This window comes from Notechis scutatus, chromosome 2, assembly GCF_049901735.1.
Source record: "Notechis scutatus isolate UNSWTSFEM ecotype Mainland chromosome 2, rNotScu1.2, whole genome shotgun sequence".
In the NCBI taxonomy this organism is placed as follows: domain Eukaryota; kingdom Metazoa; phylum Chordata; class Lepidosauria; order Squamata; family Elapidae; genus Notechis; species Notechis scutatus.
The window spans coordinates 161,173,341-161,195,936 of record NC_142010.1 but is presented as its reverse complement, the minus strand read 5'-3'; the positions used below and the strand labels follow the sequence as shown (position 1 = coordinate 161,195,936).

The 22,596-nt window shown below is 42.2% G+C and overlaps 1 protein-coding gene across 1 annotated transcript in view; it reads left to right on the top strand.

Moving 5' to 3' along the window:
• M6PR (mannose-6-phosphate receptor, cation dependent) overlaps positions 1–22,596 on the top strand; it is a 32,833-nt gene that overhangs the window by 2,210 nt on the left and 8,027 nt on the right. The window contains exons 2-6 of the mRNA XM_087957128.1: positions 3,820–3,978; positions 8,117–8,283; positions 8,371–8,480; positions 9,529–9,677; positions 14,377–14,503. Coding sequence (XP_087813254.1) covers positions 3,820–3,978; positions 8,117–8,283; positions 8,371–8,480; positions 9,529–9,677; positions 14,377–14,503 — 712 coding nt within the window. The remainder of the gene's footprint in view (positions 1–3,819; positions 3,979–8,116; positions 8,284–8,370; positions 8,481–9,528; positions 9,678–14,376; positions 14,504–22,596) is intronic.

The following is a 22,596-nucleotide window of genomic DNA, read 5'->3' as shown; positions in this document are numbered from 1 at the left end:
GACCATAGGTTAGGCAAGGAGCTGGTCCTGAAAGATTTTTCAAAGATTATGCTTAGAGGTTTGGCTATGGCAGTGGATAGCTTTCTTAAGAAGTAGGCACATATTCCATCCGGTCCAATAGATAGAGATGGTTTTAGATTACGTAGTGATTTTTCAACATTGTCTTCTGTGAAATCGATATGTATTAGATCATTGTTGTTATCTGTGGTACGGCTAGGAAATACTGGGCATGATCCATTGCTGTTTACAAATACTGAGCCGAAGAATGTGTTAAAGAGGTTGGCTTTAATGGTGTCGTCGTTGCAGTCTTTACCATCAGGTCCTATCAAGGGAGGGATGGACCTTGAGTCTTTTAGTTTGTTGTTTACAAAATTGTAAAAAGCACAGGTGGAATTGGTGCTTAGAAGGTTTTCCTCTTGTTTAATGTGATAATTGGTGCATTCGGTCTTTATCTGGTGGCATAAATTTTTGTATCGGTTTTTGAAATTGGCAACGTGACCAGATTTGTTTTTCCGCCAGAGTGATCTCTTTTTGGATTGAAGTTTCCTTATTGATATGGGTAATCTGCTTTTTTGTTTTGTTTTGGGAGTTGTTGTTGGAACATATAGTTTGATGACTCTTTTGACTTCAAGTAAAAATATGTTGTAATGGTCTTCAACAGTATTGCATCCAGTGAATAGAGAATGCCAATCAAGGGATGAGAGATCGTTGTCTATAAGATCATAGTTGCCTTTTTTGAAATTACAATTGGGGATTACATCATTGTGGTGATTTTTGTGTGGACGTATGTTGAGACAAAAGTCAATCATATTGTGGTCACTACTGGAAAAGGGTTCTTTAGTTTGTATTCCGTAAATTAAATTCAAACTATTGCAGAAGATGAGATCGAGGCAGTTGTTTAGTCTAGTGTTGTTGGTTACTAGTTGTTCCAGTCCCAGATTTGTAATAGCATTGTAGAAGGTTGTGTGTATGATTTCAGTTGTACAATCATTTAGGGTCCAGTCAATATGAGGTAGATTGAAATCACCAAGAAGGATAAAAGGGTATGGGCAGGATGCAGCCCATGTTAGTAATGTATTTAGCTTGTTTATATTTAGCTTGTATTGCAGAGCGTTTATCCTTGGTCATATTTTTCTTCATAGTAAAACTACACTAAGAACAGGGAACCTTTAGTTAATTAAGGTGTTAATGGATGGCTATTAAGTTCTTGATTGTTTCCTTGTGTCACTGTGCCCTCTGCTTCAAAGTATCTGATAGGCTGGTGGTAAATCAGTACCTTTATTAACTAAGGACTCATTTCCCAGGCTTCAGTAATTTATTTTTGTCCCTGATCGGAACAACTAATGTAGTCTGTGTTGATTGCTTCACTTGTTGCATATATTTTCTTTAAGCAGAGTGTGTACCTTTACAGAAATTTAAGCAGTGATTTTTTTTACATGCAAATGTGATGCATTCTGTGTATGGTTATAACTACTACTATTCTCCACCATGTGGCCAAATTGGAGGTTATCAGTCTTGCAAATACATTTTTGCATTGTTAATGGACAGACAATTTATATTTTAAAATTCCAATACAAATTTTTAGCTGTTGTGTGTGAAGAGAGTACTTCTGGAATTTTGAGAGCTATCAGTGATGTTTGTTTACAAAATAATGACTGTGTTGAGTGTATGAAAACATTTCCCATAAAGGAAACTGTTAATATGACATTTTTCTACCACTAACCCCTCTGCCAACTTTGCCTTTTTTCTTGCTCAATTATAATCACTTATAAATGCATTTTTTCTAAGAATACCTATGTAACTAAGAATATTTATGAAGAGATAGAAGCTGGCTTTTTATTTGAAATTCAGCTTTTAAAAAATTATTACTTTAGGAAAAAAAGAGTTGCCAAGTGCAGAGAATAGTGTCCATAGGCGTACTGGTACCCATAGATCTCAAACTGCTTAGAGTACACAAAAGAAATTGACGGTCTGAAGTCTCCAGAGCTGTTCTGTATGATTATTATATGAAAGATGAATGTTGCCAGCCAAGCCTCAGTTCTGTTAAAAAGAAGAGCTTCAGAATTCACATTTGATTTTTCTCAAATCTTTGGCAGTCAATGTAAACCTTTTTTTCCTTAACATGTTTCTTGCAACCCTGTTGACTGTTTGCAACAAAACATTTGATGGTTCTGTGATCACGTCCCAATATCTTAGCAATTTCAAGAGTATTGCAGTAGTGGGATTTTACTATCGGTTCTGTGGGCGTGGCTTGGTGGGCATGACAGGGGAAGGATACTGTAAAATTTCCATTCTCTCCCCACTCTTGGGGGAAGGTTACTGCAAAATCTCATTCCCTCCCCACCCCACTAACCTGCTTTCCTAGCTCCATTCTCCTGTGGCAGGCAACAAAAGAAGACCCAGCCGATCAGCTGGGACTTTGGAGGCAGTGAATATATGGGGACGGGGCCAGTCAAAGGTGATATTTACCAGTTCTCTGAACTACTCAAAATTTCCGCTACAGTGTCTCCAGAACTGGTCAGAACTTGCTGAATACCACCTCTGGCTGCATCTCTCTGAAAGATTTTTTACAATTTTTGACTTCAGAGTCAGTGAAATCTGAAAGAAACTGCCTAATAATTATGCACACCTTGACATAGGGTTCTGATCTCACCTCACCTGATACACTGATATCCACTAAACATTCAACTTTATACAGCTTGGAGGTGGAAAATATGCATAAAAATGATATGGTCAAAATACTCTTTTGCCTAATAATTGTGCACACAGTGTATTTGTATCAGAATATCTATTGCATAGACTTTTCCAGTTTCTGAACTCTGTAGAGAAATTATAAAATACTTTGTACTTTTAAATACTTTAAATTAAAAGGCTTTGTACAATCCAGGGGGTTATCAAATTAATTTCTGTATTATATTTCTTCCAGTAGTACTAGTTTCTTTGTCCAGAATAATTGTATTGACCTTCCAAAGCTAGTAGTCACAGATTCCATCAATAAAATGGAACGCAGAGCAAAAAAAACAGAAATGCAAGTAGAATGCTTTGTAAAATACCCACCATAAGAATAAGATTGTGACTATGGTTAGGACCACAGATTGTGGTCAATTTTCTAATGCCAAACATTCAATTTCCTACTTTATCCTTTATTTTACAGGAGATCTGCAGAAATTGCATCTCACTAATATACAGTAATAAGTCTCAATTTCAGTGGTTAAAATATATAAAATATAAAAGATATATAACTCTGATTACAGCAACTAACAAGTATAGGTCCGAACAATTTCTGTCTTGAAATTTTTTGCACTATAGGTTTCAGGTTTCTTCAATTTTGACAGCTGAGTCTATACCTACTACAAAAGAATAACTTTCTAGCTGTTCTACCACAGAGATCTAGCAGTGTCCAGCTGAATAACCTTCTGAAATTGGTATTGCCAGATTTTTTCCTTCACTGGTATCCACTGGTAGAGGATAGTTAGCATGGATTTTGTGAGAAAGAGAACCATCTTAATTAAGTTTTCCTCCATTAAAGACACTAAAGAAAATATATAATGGACATTAAGGAAAGAGTGGCAAGGATAGTGCTAACACCCAGCAATTGAAATTTCCATTCCATAAACATAATTTCTTTTGTTTCAGAAGTATCTCGTCCCAGGTTATTATTTTTATGCTCCATATTATTTTCCTGTTCTTCTCTTAATCTGGAGTTGTGAAGCCTGAAACAGTTTGCTGAATTCAGAATTTGTGTCAGAAGCATTAACACACACATTAATAGGTTTTTGAAATTTATTTTCCTCACTTTCTGTAAGCTGCTGTTTATAGAATGTTCCTGGTTCATGCTTTCTCCCATGCTGTGACACTAGCCATTATAATCACTGTGATGGCTGAAGAAAAGACTTGTGACCTTCTTGGGGAACGGGAACAAGAATCTTCAAAAGAAGTAGCATTGATGAACAGACTGAAGCCACTTTTCAATCAAAGGTATAGTGTCAATAGATTTCAGATCAAACAAACAACACTAGGGAATGTTGCACTCATTTGAATGACAGAAGTAGAAAGCATTGTAGTGAGACAAGAAAACTTGCTGAATATCAGAGCTAATTAATGGATCGATATAAGATTAGTACTTGCTCATAATTTCAACTTTGCTCAAAGTTCAACTTTGAGAAAAATTGCTTTTAGAAATTTGTAACCTCTCCATACCCAAGATTCTGGTTTTCATGAGGCTATTGGACATAAAGGTTATCCTGTCTTTATGTAATGCTCCTTAGGTGTTATATCTTCACATCATGCTAATTTTAATCCTTTCTGAATGCTTCCACACTTCCCAGATACCAAATCTGAAAAAATATTTAAAGAAAATTTGTACAAGTAACATATTTTCTATTTTAATATACAGTGCATTCAGAAGATATCCAGATTCCCTTTTGTAATTTTGTTATGTTGCAACCTACAGTTGTTCAAATTCATTTTTTTTCTCATTAAACTACACTCGGAGCCCCATAATGATAAAGTGAAAACAGAATTTTAGAAATGTCTGCAAATTTATTAAAAAGAAAAAACTGAAATATCACATTGGCATAAGTATTCAGACCCTTCATTCAGTACTTTGTTGAAGTACCTTTGACAGCAACTACAGCCTCAAGTCTTTTTGGGTATGATGCGACAAGCATTGCACACCTCAATTGAGGGATTTTCTGCCACCTTTCTTGCAAATCCTTTCAAGCTCAGGTTGGATGGCAACTGTGGTGGACAGGGCCACTCTAGGACATTCACAAAGTTGTAGCTAAGCCACTCCTGTGTGATCTTGGCTATGTGCTTAGGATTGTTGTCATGTTGGAAAGTGAACCTTCTGCCCAGTCTGAGGGCCTGAGTGTTGTGGACCAGATTTACATTGAGCCTGTAGCCTGTACTTGGCTACATTCAGCTTTTCCTCAACCCAGTTTCAGGCATTCTAGCTGGCTGCTTCACCTCCTTCGTTTTGGGTGGGCCTGGTGCTTCGGGCAGCAATGGTAACAGCCTAATGGACCTGCACAAGCTGCTGGTGGCCTCGGTGCTAGAAGCAGCTCATAGTGGTGCCGAGATACATCGGGTATGCCAATGGTAAGACCCATGAGTGGGCCGAGGAGATGACCAGCGGTGACCTGCTTTCCAACCGCAAGCAAAAACAGACCGGACAGACGGGCAGCAGTCTCATCCTCTGCATCACCTTGTCTCGGCCCATGGCGGTGGCAGTAGCTGGAGGCAGAGATGTAGGGGGGAGGCATATGGTCCAGCCTGCTGGATGTGCTGGGCAGCTGCCTACACCCTCCCAGCCATGTGGAATGGAACAGACTCTTCTGCTGGTCCGCATCACATGCCTTCCCCCCCCCCCTAATGCTGCCTGGTGCCACTGCCATTCCTGCTTCTTGGAGGGACAGCCAGGTGGTTGCAGCAGGTTGTGAGCCCTTGCTGCCAGACACCTCCTTCGTGCACGCACATACACAAACGTGTGCGGGTCTGGGAGAAGTGAGCACAGAGCCACACAGAGGCAACGATGGGGGAAAGATTGAAATGGGAAGCCTCTGTCCAGAGCTTCTGGCAGGTTAGAAAAACTGCAGAGCAGCAGCTTCCCTTTTTGTCTACCCTCTCCTCTGTTGCCTCCGCACCTGGACAGACTCTATGCCCCATACTGAGAGGGCAGTTTTGCTTCTGCACCCCTCCCCTGCAATGCCAGCAGCTGCACACCACCGCTGCTCACCTGCCGTTTTCCCCGTTCATCCCCTGCAATAGTCCATCACATGCCGGCAGGCAGAAGCCCCATGGCCTAAAGGTCCCATTCTGCCTCCTTCCCATCTCCTTCCTCCATGCTCAGGAAGGAATGAGTGGAGGAGGAGAGATTGGCAGCGTGGCATTCCCATGCAGTGGCGGGCGGTACCAGTGAAAGCCTGGTGAGTGGGGCATGGAGGCACAGCGCTGATCTGCAACCTGGTAGCGGCCATCCAGGCTGGACCGTGGCCAGCCTTAAATCTGTCCCACAGCCCCACCTCCTGGATGTGCACACAGGAGGTGGTGAGCACGTGAGGGCTGGCGTCTTGGGTGAAAGGAACGCGTTCAGAACGCAGTCCCCAGGGACAACAGGCCCCACCTGCTTGCCACCTCCTGTGTGCACATTCGGGGGTGAGGTCAAGGCATCACTGTGGATCTAAGGCTGACTGCGGTCCAGCCCGGATGGCTGCCACCAGGATGTAGATCAGCATCCAGTCAGCCTCGGCCAGGCCAAGGCACCATGGGCAGGTTCTTTGCAGTTTCCAGGGCAGTGCCATGGGCCAGATCTAACCACCTTGCAGGCCAGATATGGCCCATAGACCTTGACTTTGACAGCCCTAGCCTAGCAACTCTGCCATAAAGCACAGATGGGAGGAAGGCTGCAGTAATGGTTGTCCTTCTGGAACTCTGACCCATTTCCACACAGGATCTCTCAGGGTGGATTTGATTTAAATCAAGTCAATTTAAATCATGATTTAAATCAAGTCAATTTAAATCATGATTTAAATCACTAGTAAAAAGGCTTGATTTAAATCAACTTGATTTAAATAATAATTTTGAAAGAGCAGCTGTCATCTCTGTCCCGTAACAGCTCCTCCTCTGAGCTGCAGTTGACTCACCGACAGTCCCATTCACTTTAATGAGACAGCTGGTGATGCAGCAGTGACACAACAAGGTGAGGGACATGGCGGGCAGCAGGTAAGTGGATGCCCACTAACAGGCGCTGCCATGATGGATCTGAAATGATAATTGCTCTTTAAATACAAAGGACTCATTCTTGCTGATAGAATCTTTAATATTGCAGAACTTGGATTCTTTGAATGAGTTTACAAAAAATGTAAATATTGCACAATATACAGTCTCATTCTACGTAACTAAGCTCCATTTCATGCTGAATAAACTAAATTATTAATGTATCTTAAATAGAAAACTATCTTTAGATAGATTTTTACTCCAAAAATATTTTATTAAAATAAATTTGATAAAAATACAAAAAATCCAATTTAAAAATTTAAAAATCTGAATTTTTAAATATTTTTTAAAAAATCAATTTTTATCCACCCTGGGATCTCTGGAGCTTAGTCAGAGTGACCATCGGGTTCTTGGTCACCTCTGTTACTAAAGCCCTTCTCACCCGATTGCTCAGTTTGACCGGGCAACCAGCTCTCGGAAGAGTCCTGGTTGTGCCAAACTTCTTCTATTTAAGAATTATGGAGGCTACCATACTCTTAGAAGCCTTCAGTGCCACAGAAATTTTTAGCCTTTCCCAGTTCTGTGCTTTGCAATAATTCTGTCTCTGAGCTCTGCAGGCAGTTCCTTTGACCTCATAGCTTTTGTTCTGTTACAGTATGCATTGTCAGTTGTAAGACCTTCTATAGAGAGGTGTGTGCCTTTCCAAATCATGTCCAATCAATTAAATTTACCACAGGTCGACCCCAGTCAAGATATAGAAACATGTTGGCAACGATCAAGAGAAATGGGAGTCATGGGAGCTAAATTTCAAGTATTGTTGCAAAGGGTCTGAATACTTATGTCAATGTGATATTTCAGTTTTTTTCTTTTTAATAAATTTACAGACATTTCTAAAGTTCCATGTTCACTTTGTCATTATGGGGTACTGAATGTAGATTAATGAGAAAAAATGAATTTCAACAACTGTAGAATCAGGCTGCACGTAACAAAATTGACAAACGTGAAGGGGATCTGAATGCATTTCAAGAGTTCATGTTTCTCATTTGATCTAACGGGGGATGATGTGCTATTTGTAATGAAGTTTGGTTCACAGTTAATTGTATTGTGGCTATTAATTATTCCTTCATTTGAGAGCCAAAGATAAAATTAGCATTATAAGAAATATTCCAGGCAAATATTGCTAGCTTTCTTAATATTTTTATTTTCCTTATATTGGTATAAATGTGTTAATGAGGGTAAATCTGTGTAAATGTGGGTGCTAGTTTTCAAAAATAATCTGGACAAGAATATGACTGGAATCATTTATAAGGTTCCTTCCTTGAGCAGAGGATTGGACCTCTGAGGTCACTTCCAGCCCTATGATTCTATATTATGAGTTCCAAATTGCCTTTCTTTGCAGTTTTGAAACAGAAAGCAAGAATGGTGATGGCCAGTACATTTACAGACTGAGGATATGTCGGGAAGTCTTCAGCAATATGACCAATTCTGGTCTGGTGCAGATCAGCAAGATAGACAACAAACAAAAAGTAATAGGACGAATCAATGAGACCCATCTTGCAAATGGAAGTAAGACATAATTTTGAACAGATCTATTGCGCATTCTTATAATTATATTCATGCCTCATTGAATCTCTTATATTTCTGATTTGGCAGCTAGCTGGATTTTGCTGATCTATCAGGGTGGCGATCCCTATGGTAGCCATTGCACACAGGAAGACAGGAAAGCTTTAGTAATGATTATCTGCAACCGAACAACATTAGCAGTGAGTATAAGAGTGGGGCAGCAAAAATGAATTATGTTAAAGAAAACTAGCACATAACTCAGCCCTTACCATACTATTTGCATTATTAGTTCCATGCTACATAATATCAGAGCTTTGATTAGTAAGCAAAGGCTATGCATTTCACATAAAAATTACATATCAAAATGTTTGCATGTATTGTAAGATATGTGGTAATACTGAGAGCATTGAGTAAGAAAAAGGCACACCATGGAGACTATATTCAAATAATTTAGCCTTAGCCTAGGGCAGGAGTGTCAAACTCAATTTCATTGAGGACCACATCAGGGCTGTGGGTGACCTCGGGGGGCCAGGTGGACATGGCTGACTGGGTAGGTGTGGCCCACTGGGTGGCCGTGGCCAGCTTGACATTGCTCACTGGGTGTGGCACGAGGCCAGGCATTGAACTGAGAGGCCCAGAGAAGAGATGTGCTTGCGCAGGCCAGGTGAACAAGCTTGGAGGGGCTAGGCCAACAAGCTACAGCTGGCCAGTCTTACTGCCTGTTGTCAGGCAGACTGGCCAGCTGTTGCCAGACACAGTGGCCAGCTGCCTAGCCCCACCCAGCCTGTTCACCTGGCCGATGCAAGCACAGTCTCCAGTTCTTCGCTGGGCCTCTCAGCTCAGTGGCCAGGCTCACACGCTGTTTCCTCTTCACATTGGGTAGATTGGGCCGGTGCAATGCTGGCCCTCTGTTTCTGCCAGGATTGGGTAGACTGGGCTGAAGTGACGCAGGCCTGCCCCTCACATTTTCCAGGATGGCCCATGGGCCAGATCTGACCACATCATGGGCCAGATCTGACCTGGGGGCCTTGTGTTTGACACCCCTGGCCTAAGGAAATGGAATCTCCAGCCCTCTAGATAGTGCTGAACTACACCTCTTAGTAGTTTCAGTCAGCATGCTATGTATATGAATCAGGCCACAATAGGATTGTGAGAATTGTGGGGCACTCTGTTGCTGAATATCTCAAGAAGACGGGGGCAGCTGAACTTTGATTAGTGTGCCATTATACTCCTACCATCTCTAAACAGACTGGCTTCACCATGGTGGCAGAAGAGAGGGAGAAGATAAAGCAATGTTCCTATGTTTTTGAGTTAGAGAGCAGCTTGGCTTGTCCTCTGGAAGAATTGCATCACAATGTGCACCGTCACCTTAGTATTGGCTCTATACTGCTAATCACGTAAGTTGATTTGAAATAATTAATAGTTCTTTTCTGAGTTAAACAGCTTCCAAAAACTTACCATAATAATTTTAAGGGTGAAAAAGCATTCCAAATCAAATCATTTTAAAATAGCAACTTTGTATCATAAATTAAATAGAGATTTTAGTAATACCTGATTACTAAAGGCACATGTGAGATTTACATAAATGATCCTGGTTCATCAGGTTATTCCCATTCAAGAAACACTTGTAATTTAACTGAAATTAAAGCGCTTTGTGGACCATGGGCCAGATGTTCTGCAGGGTTCGAATACAATCAATGATGACAGTTGAGGGGTGTGTTGAGGGAGTTCTGGCATAGGGAAAAAGTCCAGGCCAGTGGCCATTTGGAATGGTGTGAATCCAGTACTGCTGTGTACTGAATTATCCTACGCAACCTAAGCAAAGGGTAAGAGTTCAGCCCAGATATTTTGCTGATAGTTCACATAACAGTGGAGGTATCGCTTATCGCTGGCAACATGCCATTTTTCCATTCATCCCCCTTCTTAATCCACACTTGGTAATACACCTCCCTTAAGTCCAATTAGTCCAAATTTCTCCTTGGCCAAGTGGCCCAGCAGAATGGGGAACACATTTTCAGCAGAATGGGGTACACATTTTCCACACAGATGGCATTAATCCCACTGTAGTCAATGCACAGTCTAAGAGAGCCATCTATTTTCTCTCGGAAAAACACAGGGGCAGCCATGCGGGACTTGGTTGACTGAATGAAGCCCCTGGCTAAATTCTTGTCGATGAATGACTGGAATTTTTCCATTTCCCAGGGCATCATCAAATTTAGGCTTTGGCATCTTAGCTCCCAGGACAATCTTGACTGCACAGTCTGGGGTGATGGGGTAGAAGTAGACTCCCTTTTACTGAACACTTTGGCCAAGTCCCAGTACTCTTTAGGAATTGATGGGTCTGGCTCCTCTCCCACCCAAGCTTTCCCTGCAACTTCTGCTTTTCTCATTTGTGGCTTGTGGTAGCTCCTTGTCACTTTCACCTCTGCTTCCAGGCTGGAAAGTTTTTCTGCACTTTCAACTGGTTCCATTTCCAATCTAGAGGGATTCCACTTCTTGATCTATGCAAGTTCTAGGATTATAGCCTTGATCATCCCTGGGGCCACAATTTACTGGATAGTCTCTGCATGGGTCCCTATCCTCAGCCACACTGTTTTGGTCAGAAACTCGGTGAGATGCAGCCATGACAATTGATTTTTATGGTCACCAAACCTAATCCTGTTCTTATCTGTGATTGACTTCTGGAACACAGTTCATCATACTTGTTGCATCATGAATATGGTAGAAGAAAGTACAAGTAGTTCTTGGGTTACAACACTCTGTGATCATTTACAGTGGCACTGAACAAATGCTCTTACAAGTCCTCAAAGTTGCAGTGTCTCCACTTACATATTTAATTTTGGATTCTTGGCAGCCAGCCCACATGTACAATTGTTGAAATTCAGTCACCTTCTCCTGACCTGAACAAACTGTCTGCTTGAACTCCCTGCACCTGCCTATCTCTCTCATCTCTGCCCTTTTGGCCATCTTTCATAGCAGGGCGAAGATGAAGATGCTGTTGTATTCCGCCACTGCCACCCCCTGCCTCTCCCAGCTGACTTTGTTGTCTTCTTTGCCTTGCCAGACCTACACAGATTGCTAAGGCAGAGGAGGCTGGAGAGGAAATGGCAGTGAGCAGGCATGTATTACTCCCAACTGGCAGTGGGCTGAGACTGTTGAAGTGGGACAGGCCCACTGGTGGTCAGGGAAGCAGAGGCAAGATGACAAAGTCAGCTGGAGGGACTGCAGAATACAGCAGCATCTTTATCTCCGCCATGCTGTACAGCAGTAGCCCCCAACCTTTTTGGCACTAGGGACTGGTTTCGTGGAAGACAATTTTTCCATGGACCAGGAGGGAGGAGAAGAAAGCATCTTAGATCCCTTGCACGCACAGTTTATAGTAGGGTCCTATGAAAATCTAATGCCCGATGACCTGAGATGGAGCTGATGTTTTGATGCTAGCTCTGGGGAGTGGCTGCAAATACAGATGAAGCTTAGCTTACTTGCCTGCCACTTAGCTTCAACTGTGCAGGCTGGTTCCTAACAGTCTGTGACCTGGGGGCTGCAAAAGGTACAGCCAAAAGGGCATAGATGGAGGGGAGAGGTAAATGAGTGGATGCTATGGCATGGTACAAGTGAAGGTAGATACTATGGCCTATGGGTTTCTTGAGAATAACGTCAATGCTGTCTTCCTCATTGACTGCTTGTAAGAAGACAGCAGAGAAGGTTGCAAATAATGATCAAGTGCAAGTTGTTTGCCAAGCACTAAAATTGTAATCACTGGATTGTAATTGTAATCAATTGTAATTGACTGGAGTGCTGTGACAGCTGCAACTTTAAGGACCAGGCATATGTCCCAATTATTCAGTGTTATCATAACTATCAGTGGTTGCTGAATGAGTAGTTAATTATAAATAACCTGAGGACAACCTGTAGTAGTAAATACCCTACAATAATTGACATTCAATGAAGAAATTGGTCTTATATGACTGAGATTTTTTGAATTGTTCTTATGCATTATTTTATATGCTTCTTCCCAAGTTTTTGTTATTTGAATTTCATTCATTTTCTTCCACAGTGGTTCACTAATTCCTCTTCTAGTTTTTTTATATTATATTATAGAGCTGTCAGCCCATGTCTTATTTATAGACACAACGATAAAGCATCAACTGTTCAATTCACATGCCAGCAAAAAATGTTGCAAACTAATACATCTAATTTTAACCTGGATCAAATATTTGTTTATTTAGATTTCATATTTCTTAATTGCCCATTTCCCTTAGGGGCTCTTTATATTATATAACTTTTTTATTTCTAATAATCTTAATCTTTAATGTCATTTGCATATTGTCATGGATTTGATTCCTATCCAATTCTTTATTCCATTGTCCAAAAAAAGGTATCCAGCTCTTGTTCTTCATTTGTCTTTTTTTTTTTTTTTTTGATTTTTAAAACTTCACCCATTTTCTTTTGTATTTTCAGTAAAGCATCCTTTTCCAAGGCATTCTCTTAGTCTTTTGGTACCATCTAAGTAAATTTTTGAAAAATTGAAAACATTAAAAAAGCTTCATAAGGAAGAAGTGATTGAAATAAATGTTAATGTAATTGCTCTGTCTAGTAAGTTGTTTGTTGAGCAACCAAGGTTTATTTAAATAGTTATTTTTAAAACAATCTAAATAATTTTACATTAATGAGAGCAGTGATCCCAATGTTTCCTCTTTATTTTAATATTTTTAAATATTATTTTATTTACTTTAATTTTTATATTTTTAAAAAATATTTTTAAAATTAAAATTATGCTTTTAGCCAAATTTTCTGTACTTTTCCATATGGATTGCCACTGTACCTATTTTTGTGACCCTCAGATGAGGAGCAGCATCTGGTTACATAGTGTTTTATGGGGAGTTTGTTTGTTACAAGCTTAAAGCAAAGTAGGTCTTCTAATTTTTGTCTATACCTATAGTTCAGAGAAAATCATAGATATTTCCCAGCTTTTCTATAGATCCTGACATTTGCCTACTGGATATACCCATTTTGTCCTGTTTGCTCTCAGCCTCTACCCAGAATATATTACTTGAATCTGCACCCAACAGAATACATGTGTATCTTTATGTATTTTATTTATCCAATTTATTGACTGCCCAACTTACCACAGGGTAACTATGGCTACAACCCACCTCAAGCTAACTCTCTTGGGCATAAAATACCCTTAATGATAATAGTGCTGCCATCATCCCTCTGTAGGGATGGAGAGCAACTACACATTATACTACATTTAGTAAGTAATAGGAGGACCATTAAAACTTAGATTCTCATTTGAACTATAATTTTGAATTACTTGATTTGGGTATAGAAGGATGATAGGAAGCTGTTGCTTCTTTAAATATATTCCTGTGTAGCAGTTATACTTTTAAAAAGGAACTTTTCCACTAGTAAACCTTTACAAAGTATGCTGAATTGGGGTATGAAAACAAGTGTGTTAAACAGATTTATCAGTTGGGCTTTTATTATCTGGGTACTACTGTAACAGTGTGTATGTATTTGTCACTCATATATGTGACATGAACTTTAGGATTCCTGCTTCAGCACAGCCTGATTAGCACAAGCAACTGATGGTTGGTTGGATCGCCCACCCGATGATCAACTGTTTCAGGCTGCAGGGATTGCCATAGCCTATTGCCGCCTCCACATGCCCCATTTTCGGCCTCCGGGTGCCCTGTTTTCAGCCTCCCGTGCCCCATTTTCTGCCCATTTTGATCCCCGCCACCCAGAATGGGGTGATAAGGGGCATGCGGCGGCTGAAAATGGGATGCGGAGGCTGAAAATCGGGGGGTGCGGAGACGGCAATAGGCTATAACAATCTCTGCAGCCTGAAACAGCTGTTTGTCGGGAGGCCAATCCAACTGACAATCAGCTGCTTGTGTTAATCAGGCTGTGCTGAAGCTGAAACAGGCTGTTTGCTGCAAGGAGGCAAATTGCTGGGAGGCAGAGGCAGATTTTTTTTCTTGTTTTCCTCCCCAAAAGCTAGGTGTGTCTTATACTTCAGAGTGTCTTATACTCCGAAAAATACAGTATTTTGTATGTGAATCTTTTGTTAGTATTTGTTTTCTCTTTCAGATTTTCCTCACTGATTGCAGTATACATTATTGGAGGATTCCTCTACCAGCGTCTGATAGTAGGAGCAAAGGGCATGGAACAGTTTCCCCATTTTGCTTTCTGGCAAGATCTTGGTAATCTAGTAGCTGTAAGTAGCTGTTATATGGATAGAGTGTCTGGAATTTCCACCAGTAAGATTGGAAAAGTATGACCTGGTGTGATTATACAGGTAGTCCTCAACTTATGATAATTGAGCCCAAGGTTTCTGTTAAGTGAGACATTTAAGTGAATTTTGCCCCAGTTTACGACCTTCCTTGCCACAGTTGTTAAGTGAATCACTGCAGTTGATAAGTCAGTAACCCAGTTGCTGAGTGAATGTAGCTTCCCCATTGATTTTGCTTGTCAGAAGGTTGCAAAAGATGACCCCATGATCTTGGGAAAAAGCAACAGTTATAAATATGAATCATTCTAATTATTTATTAGATTGAAACCCAGTTGTTGACTTAAGAAAAAAGAATCAGGATAGAAGGGTGTGTTATATTAATTCACACTCAGCATTTGAAGAATCTTAATTACGGATACATTTTATTGTACACTTTGATTCATTCAAATAAGTAAATATTAGCTTATTAAAAGAATAAGGTGAATGAAGAAAGGGCTCTTCTCCAGATGAGAGCAGGCATGGGAGGTGCTTCTGTCTCATCTGATAGGCTGAGCTGATTTCTGAGGACACTCCTCCTGAGGCTCCTCCTTAGTGTCCCCAGTTTTTGCTCAACCTTCATTCGAGAAGGGCATATTTCTCTTGGCTGGATTGTCTTAAAGCGAGTAGCAATAATAAAAAAGGTCAGATCGCAGCTTCTGGCTGCAAATAGAAGGTCGTGACTTTCAAAAGATTATATATAGCTACTGACGCCGTTTTTAACACCAGGTGGCCATCAGAGCTTTTAAGCCTACAGCGAGGGCCCCAATGGCGCTCTGAGCGCTCAAGCCAGCACCTGATCATTTTTCCTCAGGCCACCATTATAGCCGCAAGAAAGCAGCCGAAGCAATTAAAATCATCTGGCTGGCAGAGCTTCTAAAAGCTCCAAATCAGGCTTCGGGCGCTCCATGAGCTTGCGCCTCAAAAACATTCGAGCCGACCGAAAGGCAGAGAGATTGGAATCTTCCCTTACTTCTTGGCTGCTGTTTTGAACAGGCTGCCGTGCCTTTGTAAAGGGTGTTGTGGTGCGACGAGCGCAGGCTCATGTTTGCACCAAGATATTAAAATATCAGATGCCCAAGGCTTATTCCCCTCAAAGTGCACCTAAACTTCATGGGGGTTGGCATTAGCCCTTTTACCTCTACCCGGCACTGTTAAAAGACTTCCATTGATTTAATTCTTTAAGTTACTGAGCTCTTGTTGGGGGTGCTGATTGAACTATTGCGCGCCAAAAATAATGGCTGGTGCCATTTTGTTTGTATCTACAAACTGCAAATTGTATTTAGCAGATTTGAGTCCTTTTTTAAAAAAGCATCAGTGCCTTGCCTATTTAATTAGACTGTTAATCCCTAACAGGGCTGTTCCAGCACAGCTTTACAGGGCCTTCAGCAACAACTCACAAACCTTAAAGATTCACTGAAGGAGTTCAGTTGGCAAATCCCTCACATCCAGCTCCAGTCAGCAGAACAGCAGCTAGCACCCAGGCCTGTGACCGCCTGTGCATTAAAGCTGTTGCCGACCCAGTATTAATTAGGCTGTTGGATCCTACTCTGGGCAGTTAAGGTGTATTTATTTGACATTAATTCAAATTATTGGATATTAATTAATTAATAAAAAGGGGATTAAATCATTTACATTTGAGGGAGTCCCTGCCCGTTCTGGAGCAGGCCCCTAGGCGAGCCAACCGCCCTTAATTTAAGCCTCACATTTCTACAGCTCCTGTATCCAGGGGTTGCAGTGGAAAGTGGAAGCTCTATTGGCTCCATTGTTTCAGGCTCTAGAGTGGCAGCCAGAAAGGCCATGGCCAAAACCAAGAGCAAATCGGGCTCAAAAAAGCCTTCAAAGGCCGCTGAGAAAGATGCTAAGAGGCGTCAAAAGGCACTAGACAAACATCTGAAAAAGTGCCTTCGTGAGGCTGAAAAAATAAGCAAACATCGTCTCCTCCAAAAATCGCTCCTGTTCCAAGCTCCATCCCAGCTCCTCCTCTGGATCTGTCAATGCAATCCAGGTGTAGCAACATCTTGCCAAACCAAGCAAGCATTTCAACTGTAATACCTGCACCACGTAGGGCTCCTGAGGCTACATTCACCCACACGGCCACTGGTCTTCGAGCAGAGGAATCTCTTTTCCAAGAAATTCCTCCTCATATGAGACTGGATGGAGCAAACTATCAAACAAGGCATCGCAGGATGAGTACAGCAGACTTTCATGGCAAGACAACAGCAAACAGGTCCTGAGCATTACCTTCAATCTCCAAGGTCGCCAAGCAGAGCAGATCAACTCAACTTCAGGTACCTTCCCAGGGGGCAAATTTCCCAACACCTCATATGCCCGACCAGGGTACACAATGTGGGGAAGACCAAATAGATTAACTGGAACAAATTATGTCCTCTCAAGACAATGAATCATCATCACTGAGGCAGAGCAGCTAGAGAAGGACATGTCAGATGATGAGGGCTTAGCCCCAGATCAACCTATTTTTACGGGGCTATTCCGCCCACATCTATTTAAGTCTTTACTGTTCAAAGCTAAAAACACCGCATGCCTTGACAATCCAAACTCTACCTCCCAACCGCCTTCAGCGCAGGAGGAGTCGGATGACTTAATATTTTCACAACCTGTCACCGAAGTGGAGGTCATTCCAGTCCCACAAATGTTCACTGAATTAGTTCAGAAACTGGTCCTCTACTGCTGCGTATCCCAATCCAACTAGCCTACTAGCCCCCATCGTAATGAACCTGTAATAACTCTAGCCTCTCCTTCCGCTATAGCAATAGCACTTAGACTTATATACCGCTTTATAGTGCTTTACAGCCCTCTCAAAGTGGTTTACAGAGTTAGCATATTGCCCCCAACAATTTGGGTTCTCATTTTACCCACCTCGGAAGGATGGAACGCTGAGTCAACCTTGAGCCTGGTGGGATTCAATCTGCCAAATTGCAGTGGCAGTAGCTTGCAGTACTGCACTCTAACCACTGTGCCACCGAACCTATACCTAGTGAAGTGGAAGAAGCTCTCAAACCAGAGGACAAGAGAGCAGAATTAGCTCTTCACAGGGCTCATTTAGCAGACGCATGGGCTATCAGGATGGCTATAGCCACTTCATTCTTTACCAGATCTTTCCTAAGGTGGTTCCGTCACCTGAGAGATTCCATTCCTTCATCAAATACCAGGGCACATCAGGACATAGCGAAAGTGATGGCAGCTCCAGAATTCTCTGCAGATGCAACCTTTAATTCGGACAAAATTCTCATCAAGAGCCATAGCATCCCGAGTCACTGCACGAAGCCTACTCTGGCTCCGATGTTGGCAAGCGGACACCAAACATACATGGAAGCTGGCATCCGCTCCCTTTGAAGGGGACAAACTGTTTGGATCTGCCCTGGAGCCACTCCTGGTGGAATCTTGAAATAAGAAAAAAGAATCCTCCCCTCCCTTTTTCACAAGCCTGACAGTGGACCTTCCCAATCCTTTCGGAGGGGTTCCTTTCATCCCTTCTATCAAGGATCCTATTCCCAATCACAAAGGCCCTTTGGGTATAGACAAGGACAGCAGACAGAAAGATCTGTCTTTGGGGACAGAAATGGGGGGGGGGGGACAGAACAAAAGGTCCTTTCGTGGGGCAGGAAACAAGTCCTTTTGTCGCCCAAAGTAAAATAATTCCGAACTCTTCCATAGGAGGCTGGTTAAGGCTATATGCAGATCAATGGGAATCCACTACATCAGATGCCTGGGTCAGAGAGACCATAAGATCAGGTCTCTCTCTTGAATTCCTCTCCACACCCTCGATTTTTTTATGATGTGCCCTGTTTCAAGGATCCTACCAAAAGGACTCTTATGGAAACAGCAATTCAACATTTGCTGGAGATCCACGCAATCCAACCCATGTTGCCAGATCAACAAGGGCAAGGATTTCATTCACATCTATTCGTTGGTCCCTAAAAGTTTAGGGGGTTGGAGACCAATTCTGGACTTAAAAGGCCTGAATCGCTTCCTGGAGATTTAAGATGAGCTCCTTGCTCCTTGCAATCCTTCTCAGTATCAGGGAAGGAGATGTCTTAACGTCAATAGACTTAACAGAGGCGTATTTATATATTCCTATCAGACCCATGCATAGCAGATTCCTGAGATTCTGTTATAATAAAAAAACACTTCAAGTATATAGCTCTTCCATTTGGCCTGGCCTCAGTCCCCCGGATCTTTACAAAGGTTCTGGCAGGCCATCTTAGGAGTAAGCCAGTTGGCTCCAATGCTATCTCAATGACACATTAATTTTGTCATCATCCAGCCAGCAGGCTGAACTCAGGTCACCCTACAGGTTCTCTAACAGCATGGATTTTCAATAAATTGGGCCAAGAGTCACTTGACACCATCGGCTTGCCTCCTGCACTTGGGAGCCATCATTGATACAATGGCTGGGAAGATATCCCTATCACCAGACAGGCAGAGTAGCATTAGACAGTTGTCAAAAGAGGTTAGAACTCTCAAATGAGTTCCCCTGGCCCAATTATCCAAACTATTAGGAAAAATGATCTCATGCATTTGTATTGTTCCCTGGGACAGTCCAACATCCAGGCAGACAGGGCCACTGTCGACCGCCTGCACCCAAATCTGTTCCAGGAGATCCAACATCTATTCAGCCAACCAATCATAGAACTCTTTACCTCGTCCCTCAACGCACAGCTCCCGAGGTTCATTTCCAGATTTCCAACACAAGGAGCAGAGGGAGTCAATGCTCTACGCTGTCGCTGGCCTCGAGACCTATATGCCTTCCCTCCCCTTCCACTGTTTCCCAAGGTGGTCCAGAAGCTTCTAGAGGAGAAAGCGGAACCATTGTTGGTGACACCATACTGGTCCGTGGTTTACAGATCTCAGGGATCTATCGACAACAGACCCATGGAGAATCCCGCCGGACAGAGTCTCGTTCACACAGGGTCCAATTCAACATCCGGACCCACAATGGCTGCACCTAGCCGTAAGGCACTTGAGATGCCTGAAAGGTGAGAAGCTCTCCAATAAAGTTATCTCTACAATCCAAGCGGCCAGACATCCTTCCATGAACCGTATATATAACACCACTGGACTTTCTCCAGGAAGGCTTACACAAAGGATTATCATGGAACACCACGTAGGCAGGTGACAGCTCTAGCCTCGGTCATTACTTGTGGTGATCTAACATCCATCGCTCATCACCCAAGAATACGCAGTTTCCTCCGTGGGGCCACTAATTTAAGACCTCCAGTGATCCATAGATAACCTACCTGGGATCTAAACAAGGTGTTCTCAGCACTCACAAAACAACCTTTTGAGCCTCTGAGAACCATGAGTCTCCACCTACTTACATAGCAGTAACATCTGCAATAACATCTGCAAGACAAATTTCTGAGTTAGCCACTCTGTCAGTGAGACAAGATCTTTGCATTTTCTATTCTGACAGAGTTGTCCTTTTAGATCCCAAAATTAATTCGGCCTTCCACAGAGCACAGGAGTTGATACTCCCCAACTTCTCATGGTCTAGAGCAACAATGGCATTTATTAGATGTACAACGTGCACTCCAAATCTACACAGACAGAACTGCATCTGTTAGGAAGATGGAGGTGCTCTTCGTCTCCTTTTAACCTTCTACTCAAGGAAGGAAGATCATATCATTGACAGTTGGCAGTTGGCTGCGAGCCATGATTGCCAAGACTTACAAGATTCAGTCATTGCCTGTGCCTACAGGTATTACAATACATTCAACTGCTGTGACATTGGCTACTTGGGCTACTCAGGTGTCGATCGAGGAGATCTGTAGGGTGGTGATGTGGGCTTCACCGTCACTGTTCATAAGGCACTATAAGCTGGACATTTTCACTTTCGCAAAAGCAGCCTTAGGAAGAAGAGTTTTGGAATGGGTCCACACGTAACAAAGGGGGACTCCAAACCAGACGGAGACCTTCATGTAGGACACACCAAGCTTTGGTATGTCCCATGCCTGGATGCTCTGAACAGCTCATCTGGAGAAGGGGCGTTGGTGCTTACCTGACACGCTCATTCTGTGTGAGCTGTGAAAAGCATCCAGCCCCACCCAGAGTCTGTCTGGTGTGGGTCTATTCCCGGCCAAGTCTACAGAGCAAAGGTGAAGAACAGCGATGAACTTATCACTTTGACTTTGCCAAAACTGGGGACACTAAGGAGAAACCTCAAGGAGTGTCCTCAGAAATTAGCTCAGCCTATCGGACAAGAGACAGAAGCACCTCCCATGCCTGGATGCTCTTCACAGCTCACAGAGAATGGGCATATCAGGTAAGCACCAATGCCCTTTCCAAAGCTGCATCAATATAAGAGCAGAGATCCAAAGTCCTGGTATAACTTTGGTAGAAATATTCTATGAAGGAAGGCTGCAGATGTTGCTTCTGTCATGTACAATGAGCCTTTACAATTAGAACACAGAAGATAGAATAATAGAGTTGGGAAAAACCTTGGAGGTCTTTTAATCCAATCCCTTGCTCAAGCAGGAGAGTCCTATACAGGTAGTCCTTCACTTATGACCACAATTGAGCCTGAAATTTGTCGCTGAGACATTTGTTAAGTGAATTTTGCCCCAGCTTACAACCAACCTTGCCACAGTTAAGTGAATCACTGTAGTTAAGTTAGTAACTCAGTTAAGTGAACCTGGTTTCCCCATTGATTTTTCTGGTCAGAATGTCACAAAAGGGGATCACATGACCCCAGGACATTGCAACTATCATAAACATGAGTCTGATGCCAAGCACCTCAATTTTTGATCACATCACCTTGGGGAAGCTGCAAGGCTCACAAGTATGAAAAATGGTCGTGAGTTCCTTTTTTCAATGCTGTTGTAACTTTGAACAATCACTAAATGAACTGTTGTAAGCCAAGGACTTTCTGGAAAAATGTCTGTCCAGTCTCTTCTTGAAAGTGATGGTGCATACTACCTTCCAGCTGGGCGCTGCATTGATGTGGAGCTGAGGAGCAGATCGCTGCTCTGAAAGGCTCCGATTTTCACTGTTTGGTGGCTTCCAGGAGCGTGTTGGACCTTGGAGGGGTAGACAGACGAAAGGGGAAGACCTGGAGATCTCGGGGAGGTGCCGCAATTCCGGAGATTACAAGAGAATCCCCCGAAAACCAGCAGCAGAAGAGGAAGATCATACAGATCGGAACCATAGACGTGGCAGCCCAGCAGCTTGAAGAAGAAGGAAGGAAACAAATAGTGGAAAACAGCAAATTTGAGTAGTGGAAAGGTGAACTTAAAGAAGATTTCCAGAATACTGATTTATGCTACAAAGGGAAATTGAAAATTGAAACTCCAAACCGAACAGTGCAGCGAAGCGGCAGAAATATCGGAAGGAGTACTAACTAAAGAAATGGCAGTAATTTGTGCTGATTAATGGAGCGCTGAAAACGGAGGAGCTGAAGAGTGAGACAACACCGTTTACTTTTACTTTGGGAGTTGAAAAGGGGGTTGTATAACTATATTTTCTGGCGATTGACGTTTGAGAACTGTGGGAAGAAAGAGAAAGTGACAGTGACGTGTCCAAGTGAGACAGAGAGATCGGAAGAACAGCTGAGAGTAAAAACTTGAAAAGAGAACAATTGACACTTTAAAAGATTTAAGGAAAGGATTGAGGAAAGAAACCTTATAATTGCAATATTTGTTTGATAACTGTGATAAAGAAAAAAGGAAGAAATAAGATAACTAAGATTTATAAGTGGAACTAGGACTGTGTGGAGAAAAAGAATAAAGGAGCAAGAAGAAGAAGAAGCCAAAATAGAAAGGAGAAATGGAACGGTGGAAGTGACTGTGCAAATTTAAAGAGGACATTTTGAACTCGAACTAAGAACTGTAATAAGGTATTTATCAGAAGAAGAAGAAGAAGAAGAAGAAGAAGAAGAAGAAGAAGAAGAAGAAGAAGAAGAAGAAGAAGAAGAAGAAGAAGAAGAAGAAGAAGAAGAAGAAGAAGAAGAAGAAGAAGAAGAAGAAGAAGAAGAAGAAGAAGAAGAAGAAGAAGAAGAAGAAGAAGAAGAAGAAGAAGAAGAA